This window comes from Rhea americana, unplaced genomic scaffold (assembly GCF_003343005.1).
Source record: "Rhea americana isolate MKP2758 unplaced genomic scaffold, rheAme1 scaffold_130, whole genome shotgun sequence".
NCBI classification, from domain to species: Eukaryota; Metazoa; Chordata; class Aves; order Rheiformes; family Rheidae; genus Rhea; species Rhea americana.
The window spans coordinates 1,625,925-1,637,723 of NW_028185373.1; the positions used below are offsets into that span (position 1 = coordinate 1,625,925).

The 11,799-nt window shown below is 37.0% G+C and overlaps 1 protein-coding gene across 3 annotated transcripts in view; it reads left to right on the plus strand.

The window, feature by feature from the left end:
• Positions 1–11,578, plus strand: part of SCAF4 (SR-related CTD associated factor 4) — a 46,818-nt gene extending 35,240 nt beyond the window's left edge. For 2 of the 3 annotated variants that reach the window (XM_085297793.1, XM_085297794.1), the window contains 4 exons: positions 1,810–1,972; positions 2,107–2,187; positions 2,294–2,482; positions 10,371–11,578. In XM_085297793.1, the coding sequence (XP_085153919.1) occupies positions 1,810–1,972; positions 2,107–2,187; positions 2,294–2,482; positions 10,371–11,212 (1,275 nt within the window). In that variant the 3' untranslated portion in view covers positions 11,213–11,578. The other variant, XM_085297795.1, reaches the window with a different exon arrangement.
• The last annotated feature ends 221 nt before the right edge of the window (positions 11,579–11,799 follow it).

The following is an 11,799-nucleotide window of genomic DNA, read 5'->3' on the forward strand; positions in this document are numbered from 1 at the left end:
CTCCCTGGCAGCCTTTCCTGGGGACTCCAGGTGCTCTTGCATATTTACCTCTCTTGAAGCAGTGTAAGTAGACTAGGCCAATTATTCTTCTTTGAGGCTCTCGGTCTGAGAGGTGTGCAGTAAGAAACAGTTGTACCTGGACGTAGGCCAAACCTGATGCACAAGGTATTCTCAGCGTGAATTATTGAGAGATTAATTATTCTAAGTCCTAGTGTTGCTACTGGAATAAATTTTTCCCAGTATTTGACTCCCCATTAATAAAGGCTCTGCTCAGTAGCATTTCTGTTTTATCTAATTCATTACCTGTTATTCTGAAACTTTACTATTCCTCTGTGTGTGTTACTTGTCAGTGTTTATTATCTGTTGGTTTCATCTCTTTAACAGAGAAATTTTCATGCTTTAAATCTAACTTTAAATCAGACATTATGACATCTATGCATAGATTTTTTTATTTTTATTTTTTTTTACCACCACCTTTTCTCTCCCTTTGTTTAAAGGAAAAGTTATAACACGTTAGTTACAAATACACATTAGAATGTTAACTTTTTGGAAGAAAACTGGAAAAATTTGGAAGTCATATGCTTCATCCACAATTTTCCCAACTTCTAACCTATTAAGTACTGATAGCACTTAACTAATTTCCCATCTATTTTAAATCTTTTACCTTATTGATACCCCATTTTGATTCTTTGTTATATTCGCGTTCTGTATGTACACGCTTGCTTAATTGAAAGTTACTGCAGTCAGCAATTCTATCACTAGCTACTTTTCTGAAGTTGTTTTCCTTTGGAGGATTATCACTCTTTAAAACAAACAAAAGAAGACCTACCAAGGCTGTTAGGTTACAAGATTTTTGAAGCACTTTCCCTAGTTTTTAGTTGTGATTAATGGAAACACCTCGAGGGTTACTCAAAATTAATGTTCATCCAATTAATCTTGGCCTTGTATGGTATTTCTGGCACCGTGGCCTTACAAAGTCCTATTCCCTGAAAAGTCCCCACAATTCTCCCCCGTGTGAAGTTTGGTGGTTGTTCACATAACACCCCCTTAACCACCATCAAAAACCAGCAGTCCTTCATGGTGCTCTCTCTTAAGTTTTGTCAGTGTTTCACATTATCTGTCACCTCTGCCAATTTCTCGTGTTATGTCATCTGCGGTAGTTTTCCACATCCTGTTCAGTGAGCTTAGCTTTATACTTGGGCCCAGTCAGCAGATTATTATAAAACTAAAAGTGACACTCTAATATAGAGGCTATTAATTAGTAGTATATAATGTAGTTTTTGTATTAATGAAAACTATTTTGACGGTTGATTTATTTTAGATTGGCTTCAATCCAGAAGCAGCTTGACATGAATTGGAATGAAAATCATAATAATAATAATAATAATTGACCAAGGAAGTAAAAGTCATTATAATGTAGTATGCAAACTCAGGTAGTTTAAATAAATAGTCTTTTTAATAGCTCCAAAGTTATGTGCATAATAGTGTATCATGCTGATCAGTAAAATTTATTCCAACTACTGTATAAAGGCTATATTTAGATAATAGATCAGCATGTCTTAGCATTGATTTACCACAGAGGATCATTCTTTCTTTAAGAACAGAGGCAAACAAGATTAATGTTGATATTTTAAGCTGGAGTTCTTTGACTTCTAATTAGATGAATTATTTAAGACACCTTACTGCAATGTAATTTAAGATAGCTTAAATTTTCTTGTTTTGATGGACCAAGCACAGAAGAAAGAAGTCTGCATTTAAACAACACATAATCCATTCGGCCTTGATATAACACTTTTTTCCTCTTCATAGGTTCCGCCACATCCGTCAGGTCCTCCTGTGGTTGGTGCACTCCAACCACCTGCTTTCACAGCACCTTTAGGAATCCCACCTCCTGGATTTGCTCCTGGGGTGCCGCCGCCACCACCACCTCCGTTTTTACGACCCGGGTTTAACCCAATGCATTTACCCCCAGGTATATTTATGTATTTCTAGAAATACTAAGTCCATTTTTTTAATCACATAGCCAGTAAAAGTATTTGCAACATAAGCTACACCACCAGATTTTGGAAAAGTGATATGCTATGTTAATATGTACTTTTCTTATAGGCTTTCTTCCTCCTGGACCACCTCCACCTATAACTCCTCCAGTATCTGTTCCTCACACTCCAGCAGTAAACATCCCCAATTGTAAGTGTTTGAGTCTTAGGCAAGTGGCTATAGAAAAAGATACCATGCAGGCAGAGAAACTGACTTTTTTTTTTTTTTTTTTAATGTCAATTCAATTGTTTCTTAGCTACAGCAGCTGGTGTAAATGAAGACACTACAAAAGATGCATCTGTTGGAAATCCCATCCCTACAGTGGTTTCTGGATCCAGAGGGAATACTGAAACCAGTGATAGTTCTAAAATGTACGGGACTGTTCCACCTCCTGTAGCACCTACTAATGTACCTGCTCCTGTTACCCAAGCTATTCCACTTCTTGGTAAGTTCTTTTTCATATATATTCTTCAGTTTATTGTTTCCTGAATTTAAATTAAGATTTTTGTTTTGCTACTCATTTACAGTTTATGGGAAACTAAAGTGGATTTTTCAACATTTGTTCAAATTTCTGTCCTGTTTAGCTTTTAAATAATTTTTAAAGGCTTGATTTTGCACAGAAGAAGCAGTAAGACTAGTGTTATTGTTATTTTATGAAGAAACAAAAAAGCTGTAAATTTTAAATTACAATTCAAGACAGAATGAGATGCTGTCTAGTTCAACAAACTGCAGTTCATAGTATACAAAAGAATCTTAACAAAAAACATTTGTGTGACATGAACTGTATTTTAGGCTTAACTATTACATGTATAATGGCTATAAACATATAGCAGAAGAGTATTCTTTTAAAACTATTTTTTTAATCTATGAAAATGACATTTTTTCTGTATGGAATACATTTATTTTAATAAAAATAAAAAACAACTTTTATTAAACCTTATGTTACAGGTTTTGAAACCTTTTTATCAATATACTATTTCAACAAGCGAAACAAGTTAACTTCAGATACCTTACGTAGATTATTTCTCATATTGAGATTTTTCAGATTTTTAAAGAGATTGCATGCTGTTTAATGTTACAAGGGTCTGCTAAATAGTTATTTTAGGATGGCACTTTATGGTTCAGTGTCAAGTATATACTCAAAATGCACTGTAAGTTTCCTACTAATTATAATAGGATTGTTCCAATTATGTGCTTTTGACCTCTAAATGAGAGCATGACAAGGACACGAAAATGTTAAGTGTGTTTATGGCCAAAAATGTGCATTGCCAGCTGCAGAACAAACTAAGTTTTTTGTTTTTGTTTTTGTTTTTTCTTCTCTCTCTCTGAGAGCTTATTGCTCTTTTGGATTTGATGTATAAATTTTCCAACTGTGACTAGTGATTTTTGGATATTTCATGTTGGAAGCTCAAAATGACACCCTTCTAAGTGAACTTTTTAGTGAGCCTCTTCTCATTTAAAAAATCAGGCTGCTTATGGAGTCTATCAGAGCAGACATCCGAAAACAGTAAATAGTTGTTTTGAGAGTATCTTGACCATTTGACAAATATAGACTGATTTAAGAAAAATCCTTTGGTGAAGAGAGTTTTCATGTTCATCATGGGCTGAGAGTTCTATAGTGATAAGGATTACCTGACTGTACATTTTTTCAAGACACACATATCTTAATGGCTAAATGACATTTTTAATAATTTTGTAATACTATATTACAATTATTTGAAGTTTCATGTTTTCATGTCTTACACATCATAACCTGAACTTTTTATTCCAAGCCTTTGAAATGCATTAAGTTACTCTGCGGTGTGCTGTATCACTGTATACAGAAGAAACATCTTTTATAAAATGAAGATTGAAATGAAGTAAATTAAATGTCCATGTTGCTTATGTGGCTTTATTACTCTTACAAACTCAAGGAAACTGAATTTGATAAATTAAAAAATCAAGGATTTACCTTCATTTTTATTAGTTTGTGTTTGGGATTGTTGAGGATGGAGTTGCCATATAGTCAGTCTCATCAACAAGGGGTCAGAGAGATAGGGTTTTTGTTTGTTATTTAAGATTACAAGTTTGTCTTAATATGTGCGTTTACAACGTAGGAGAACTGAAGTACTAAGAGCCCTCTGTTTCTTTTTCAAGTAATTGCATTTTATGTTGATAAGTGTCTTATTTCAAGCAGAAGTTATAAAATCAAGTAGTTATGTAAAATCCTTCCATCCTGACATTTCAGAGTTACAGGGGACTGTTCACAAGGAGATGTAAGATACAACAAAACTAGCAGAAATAGAGATTATGACATTTTACATGATTAAAGATTAACAAAAAAACTAGTATCAGTATCTTTTGCTCTTAAATCTTTTCAGTAAGTTGAGACAAATGACTCCTGTCTTAAAAACACTTTGATTCACTGAGCAGTTGAGCTTAACTCTGCATATGAGAGACCAGATCTGATCTCTCCCTAAGCTGGAAGAAAAACATGAGAAGTGATTTTTTTTTTTGTGTGTCCCCCGACCATTTATGCTGTATCTAGATTGCAAGGAAGACATCTTGCCCTCCCCATCATCTGAATTCAAGAGTTGGCCAGACTGTGTCATCATTCCTTTTCATTCTATGTGTCAGGTTTCATCCCTAGGGAAATCAAAACATGGGAAATGGAGTGTGCCAGGGTTTCACCACCTGTGCGGACATGAGATGCAATCTACATATGCATCCAAGTCCAGGAGCCCAGAAGTGCTTGCAGGTCTGACCATTTAAATGTAGCCTTAGTGCTTGTACAGGTCTGAGACATGTGAACTGGACAAAGCAAACAAGTAGGTACAGCATCACCTTCAGTTTGCCATGGGAAACTAAGCAAAGGACATCAGATGCTTCAGACTGAAGGACCTTGTGTTCTCAAGTATATGGTTTAGCAGTGTGAATAGATGACTGGTTATGTGACTAGTTTCTCATGAAGTCCTCTTAAACTGCTGCTTAAACATGCCCATGATGTGGTTTTCAAAGCTGAGATAAGAACATAGAAGAAAGATTTTGTCTGACAGCATCATGAAGTATATCGTGAGGACTCTGCTTGGGGAAATAGGGATGAAGGGGCTTCAGTAGTTTAACAAGAAGAATGAAGAAATGTTCTTCGGATATTGTGGGCAGGATAGAAGAACATGCTTCAGCAAGCTGAATTCAAAGAATGAAGATTGCTCTGAAGAGACTCTTATAGAAATCTGAACCCAATAACCTTGTCTGAGAATACCTTATGTAACCTGTAAAAATACAGGAACTCTCCTAACTTTTGTAACTTCAAAATGAAGCTTATCTATCTGTCCATTTTTTTTAATGGAAGATATGTTATAAAGTAATTCTAAATTGATGGATTATTGTAAGATTTCATATGCTTTCTTAGTAATGTAAGTTACATTCTGTTTCATCTCCACTAATTTCATTCATTCCTGCAATGTAATTCTTCCATCACTTCAAACAGTGGCATGTTTGTGGCTCCAGAGCAGTGATCCCTTGTGGACATTGTGTCTAAATTTTTTGTGCTAATTTCTAAAAAAAAAAAAAAAAAAAAAAAAAACACCTTCAGGTTGTTTTAATTTAGTTGTATCCTTGATCATATTCACTGCTGTTATAGCTGCTTGTTCTTAATTTGGACAAGATGATCCAGATTGTAACTGATTCTTGTGAGTATGTGCTCATATATTTTAAATGATCTGCAGAGCAAAGTTTTTTAGATTCTTTTTACATGCAACTACTGCAGAAAGTGATAGGGTTTGATTTGTCAACTTGGTCTGAGTGCTGAGCAAATGCTGTAATTTGGACCAGTAATAAATTGCTGTTGCAGATGCTTTGTTTTATTCAGCTTCTGTGATCCATTATCTTAATTAAATGCACCAGTTTGCAGTTTTGTAGGCATGGTCTAATGCTCTTTTTAACAAAATTCCTACACTGATTATTACATATTATCAAAAATTAGTATACCATAGTTCTCATGGAGCTTGGTATTCATTTCCTGTTAAAGCACGCTGAAGTATTAGTCTTTTCTCCCTTGCTGGTTTGCTCCCAAGTAGCTACATGTTCTTTTTGTAATCTGCATTAAAGTATAAAAGACAGTGTAATATTATCTGAGCTAACCAGAGTATTAGTGTATTATAAAGTGGATCCTGTAAAAAGGAATTATTCAACTTTTTATTAATACAGGATATTAACAATGATAAACTTACTACATTTCCAATTTTTTTGTGATAGCCCATGTTAAAAGCCTAACAAACACTGCATGTTTCCTAACTACATATATGAATTCTACATTCATGCAGATATTACTACTGAATGAGAGTTCAGGGGAGAGGTAAACATGAATTTTCAAGCACCATTCACAAAATTAAATTCTGCCTTCATGATTCACTTGACTTGGATCAGTTTAATGTGCATGTTTTATAAAGCAGGAATTTTAGAAATCTAATACCTGTAACCAACACTGTACATTTGTGTAATTTGACTCTTACATCCTTGTATAAGATTCTTAAGTGAATAGGAGCAAACTCCTATTGGCTTCAGTGATGGGCATTAACTACCCTGGGAAATATTGGCAAGTTAGTTGAAGAGTCCATACTTAGGCACTTACATTTAGGGGTCTGTCTTTACAGTCTTGGCCTGTTCTAAAGGATTCTGTATAAAACTACAGAGAAAGATGAAAAACTTAAAACACTGTTTAGTACCATTTCCAAGAATGTCCTGGTAGTAGTTAATATTCTAGTTTTAAGAGGAAGCATCCCCCTGCAGCCTGACTGCACAGCATTAATGTGGCATGCTAAATGTTGCATAATTTCAGCATCAAACTTGTGGTGTAAACCTTGAGCCTGTTGTTCTGCTAGTATCCTAAGCTTTTGACTTCTTGTTCCCATATGTCTTTCTGTCGTATTTCCAGAAGGAAGTGTATTTGAAGCAAGATTGGTATGTTAAATACCGTTTCTTCACTTGCTTTCTTGTAGCAGCACAGCTGAGAAATAATTTAACAGATTATAGGAGATACGGGATGGAATCACTTATTGGGCAGCATTCTGTTAAAAAAAAAAATTTCAAATGCTACACTTCTCACCTCTGTTAGCATTTCTAACTCTGATAACTGTCACAAGGGAACATGGGCTTTCTCCAGCCAGAAGAGAAGATAATGAGAACCGGAATTCCAGTGATATGGAAATCTGACTTTTTACTTAATTTATCAAACAGTAAGGAAGACTACTGTGGCCTCTCTGGATAGAAGATACTTCTTCAGGACAGCTGTAGCAATTTTGAGCTATGCCTGATGAGTAAAGTGAAATTATGAAACTTGTGGCACTGTGTGATTGTTCTTATATCTCTGAAGTAACACTCATGGGGTTGATGATGGGTTATTCTAGTATATTTATATCTGAGCTCTTCATATTAAACACATTTCTTGAGTTCTGAGGACCTTACAGCATGCATTGCTGGTAAAAGTCACAAATAGAAATAAGTTGTGGAAGCAATGTATAGTTTTACACATTTGAACGAAATGAACTTAACATATTAGGTGCAAGGTCTGAGCATTATAAGACCAGTAATAAAAGCCATGTCTTAACTAAGTCATGCAGAACGAACAGTTGGTGAAATGGATGGATGGAGATTCCATTAGCAAGAAGAAAAGGTTTTGGAAAGACATGCACTTAGGAACAAATACGTGCTGGAGCAGATATATTGTATCACTTGTCTGCACATGTATGAGATGGTCATTAAATCCTTTTATTTCTTCTCTAGGAGCTCTAGTATTTCTTTTCAAGTTTGAGAAACTTGAATAAATTTTACCTAAGTGTCTTTCTGAGATAACAGGGATCTTAAATTGCACATGCAGTCTGTGCCATTAACTTTCAGTAAACTTGGATGTGTTTCTGGACGGTTCTCCTGAGTAAATTTTTAACTAGTGCCTGACTTGTCAGCACTGTAAAGAAACTCTAGTAGTACTTTCTACAGAGTACTACGACCTAAAAACTTAAGTAGATTTATTTAAAATAAAAATTGTTCAGCTGCCCAAATGATGCAGTCCAGATTGAAAGAGAGTGGTTTCTAGGTACCTTTACATTTCTTCTATGGTTAATTTTGTGTGGAAATAAGATTGAGATGTTAAATTACTGGTACTTGTTTAAAAATATCTTCTTCACACTTCACATTCATGCTTTCATACACTCACCTACTCTATTGCCGTAGAGCAAAAGTATTCGCTTACCCTCTTTGACTTGTGGTGTATCAGTTATGCCTTTATGCTTTACTAAATCTTCTGGAGGAAAAAAAATTGCAATATAAAAGCAAAAATATCCCCAAGTCTAAAAATGAGCAAAATAAAATTCTTGGAAGACTTCACTAGCCATATGTCTGTCTCGTCAGATCTGCACAGTATGAAGTTACACAAAGGAGTTTAAAGTAGGTGGTTTATTGCCCTGCTTTGGAATGCAAGAGCAGGGGTGGGCTGCTCATTTTAAAATTAAGAAAAGCAAAAAGTAAACTGTTGGTGGTTGATCATTTCTGTCAAAAGAGCGTTGATGTAGCATATCCTGTCTTAGAAGTGACTGCTTGGAGGGGAAGGTAAGATGATACCATGGACTGGAAGAATATTGATGTCTTTGCTACCTAAGCTCTACTTACTGATCAGCAATATATAATTTCCTTCCAATGTGAATATAAAGGGCATTAAGATCAAAAGGTTTCTGCTGGAGAAGGTTCTGGGAGTAATTTAGTGTAAGAAGTGGTGTAGTGAAAGGCATTAAATGCATTTTTCAGGAGGCTCAAGCTTAGTTGGGATAGAACTGCTAAGTAAGTTGCTGAGGAGAAGCTTTGCAACTGAGTGAAACTTTAGTTGGGATATCTGCTCCATTTTACTCATTAAGTTGAAATCAAAGTGAAGTTTTCAGTGATGATACTTTGCTAAATATTTAGTACTAGTGTGTATTAGTTTACATAGCTGTTTGAAGTTTCACTTTTACCAGGGATAGGAGTTACAAAATTGTATGTAACCTGTATTCTTAACTTTCATTTTTAATTGATAGAGTCAGAAATAAAGCATTCTTTATGGTCTCAACAAACTTCTTAGAAGAGAGAGGAGAGATTTTTTTTTTCGCTTGTTCTCCTAAGAACTGCTGATGGTTTCTAATGAGTTGTGGCAGTCACGTTTAAAAACAAAAACACGTGTTCTGCTCATGTGCTTTCTCAGATGTGGGGCTTATTTGCAGGTAAATATGACTGCTAGTGAGCAGAAGAGCATGGGGCACAGCCAATTTAAAAGCCGCGCGGAAGATGAGACAGTAGTGTTACCAGTTGAAACAAAAGCAGACATGCGCGACAGGCTTGCGCGCAGTGCTTCGGATGAAGTACTCCTCTGGAGCTGAGGACTCTTCAGTTCGTTTTGATTCACTGCTGCTTGTGTTGATGTCAACAGGCATTGGGCTGAGCAACCGCAAACAGCGTGTTTTGAGAGTGGGGGGTTTTAGATTTTTTTTTTTTTWAACACTCCTGAGGACCATGCTAAACAAGAGTCCAGGTGTACAAATGGAAACTAGTTGGCCTTGGGTATGTGCTGTGAAGGATGGAAAACTGTATTAAAAATGTCCAAAACTTTGATGTTTTCTTTCTTTTTAGTTTACATTGCAAGGTTCAGTTTACTAAAACTAAACTTTATTGTAGCCATTTGGCCTGGAATGGTAAATTGAGCTGTTCATAATCTGTTTCCTCCCACTGTCCTGTTCTGACCTTCACGCTGGCTTCATGGCTTAGTTTGTATCCGCTGCCTCTTCTGCACTTTGAAAATCTTGCTGTTGACCCAGGTCCAACCTCAAGTATTGTCACCAGATGATATGATGTGGACATGTTTATAATATGGGGGAAAGCTTTTTTTTTTAAGGTTAGCTAAAGGAGATGCAATGTCTTAATTAATTAGGAAACAGGGAAAGCATAATTTATTAGGAAGGTGTACAGTCAGGAGCCAGTTGACAAAAGCACAGCAGTGAACTGTGCTTGAGAGCTCTACCTGCAAAATGGCAACTGCTTCTTCACAGGTGAAGCCTTTAGGATGAGTAGTTTATCCGTTTGAGTATTAATTACTTTTAGTGTAAAACAAATATCAGCATAAAATCTATATGTTCTCTTTGCAGTAAGTTAAGTTTCTCATTAAACCAGCAAGTGGTTTGATGCATGCACCCCCACCCTCACCCGTTACTTGTTTCAGGAGACAGTTCCAAATAGAACTCCTGAGCCTGTAAAAATGCCGCTGCTCCTGCCTGTCAACCCGTGGCTTTTATTTTTATTTTTATTTGTGTGTGTGTGTTTGTCTGTTGCAGGTACTCAAGCAGTTGCGCCACCCCCACCAGCTCCGGTCGTTGGGCTGCAGACTCCATCCACTGGCCTCTTAGGAGCCCGGCCTGGTTTGATACCCCTCCAGCGACCGCCAGGGATGCCCCCGCCGCCTCTGCAGCGGTTTCCCTTGATGCCACCGCGACACATGCCTCCCCACATGATGCACAGAGGCCCCCCGCCTGGGCCAGGGGGCTTTGGGATGCCTCCCCCTCACGGAATGAAAACCCCGTTCCCACCCCCTGGGCATTTCGTGAGACCTGGGGGGATGCCAGGCAGCGGAGGACCGGGCGGCCCGGAGGAGAATAGGGATGGAAGGCAGTTCAGGAATGACAGGCAGACTTTCACTCCTAACAGAGACCAGGAGAGGTTTGGAAGGAGATCTTTTGGAAATCGGGTAGAAAACGATCGCGAGCGCTACGGTAACCGCACCGATGACAGAGACCACGAGCGCCTCGGTAATCGTGAGAGGAGAGAGTGGGGAAGGAGAAGCCCTGAGCGTGACAGACACAGAGACTTGGAGGACAGAAACAGGCGCTCCAGTGGCCATCGAGACAGAGAGAGAGATTCTAGAGATCGGGAGTCTCGTAGAGACAAGGAAGAAAACCGAGGAAAGGAGAAACCTGAGATGACAGACAGGGCAGATGGTGACAAAAACCACGAGTCTCACAGTGGCAAAATGGAAGACGCAGACATTGTTTCAGAACTTACTAAAGGAGAGTCTGAACCTATGGGTGTAAAACCTGATGAAGAGTTAACACCTGAGGCTACCTCATCTGTGGAACAAGCTGAGAAGGATATTGGCTCAGTTGCGGAGGCTCCTCGTTAGAGACTGGAACTTGTCAAAATCTGACAGTGACATTTGTTGGAGTGTAGAGCTTTAGAGTTGTACAGTCTGCTGTATTATACTTGCTTCTGCTTATATCACAGCCCCTCAGTAGTTGGTGGGGAATTGTAAGCAATTTGATTGCTTCCCTTCTATTTAAAATAGCCACAACATAACACAAAATACTGAAGATATGATTAAAATATTACCCATTTTTGCTGTAACTTTTTTAAAGTTTTGACTTTAAAAAGTTTACAAATCAGAAGTAGAAGTGCTTTCTATTTTTTTTTTAATTTAAGAAAAGGTAACGGTGAAAGCTCCTCAAAACAATAGGGATGTGTTTTTAATAAACTCTATTTTCGTAACAAACTTTAATGTGTGCTATTCTTCCTACACTGCACTGAAGTGGAAAAGGATTGTTCAACATCTTAAAGTTTGAACTGTTAATGCTGTACTGGAGTCTAAATTAGACTGTTTTGTTTATATTTGTTAAAAGAAATACATCTGTTTGTGTAGCTATTCACAGAAGCAAATTTTTATTTGTAATAGTCATTTTGATTTTTAGATTGCTGCATTTTAATGATCTACTT